This window comes from Otolemur garnettii, unplaced genomic scaffold, assembly GCF_000181295.1.
Source record: "Otolemur garnettii isolate 467f Iridium unplaced genomic scaffold, OtoGar3 scaffold00004, whole genome shotgun sequence".
Lineage (NCBI taxonomy): Eukaryota > Metazoa > Chordata > Mammalia > Primates > Galagidae > Otolemur > Otolemur garnettii.
Window position 1 is genome coordinate 12,483,256 of NW_003852399.1, and position 208 is coordinate 12,483,463.

The following is a 208-nucleotide window of genomic DNA, read 5'->3' on the forward strand; positions in this document are numbered from 1 at the left end:
GGTGACTTTGGAATGGATGATCGTGAGATAATGAGAGAAGGCAGTGCTTTTGAGGATGACGACATGCTAGTAAGCACTAGTGATTCTAACCTCCTGTTAGAGCCTGAACAGAGCACCAGCAATCTGAATGAGAAAATCAACCATTTAGAATATGAAGACCAATATAAGGATGATAATTTTGGAGAAGGAAATGATGGTGGAATATTAG

General features: G+C 39.4%; 1 protein-coding gene across 1 annotated transcript in view; it reads left to right on the forward strand.

Moving 5' to 3' along the window:
• The window catches only part of RAD21 (RAD21 cohesin complex component), a 33,941-nt gene that overhangs the window by 21,020 nt on the left and 12,713 nt on the right, over positions 1–208 (forward strand). The window contains exon 6 of the mRNA XM_023518194.1: positions 1–207. Within this exon, the coding sequence (XP_023373962.1) occupies positions 1–207 (207 nt within the window). The remainder of the gene's footprint in view (position 208) is intronic.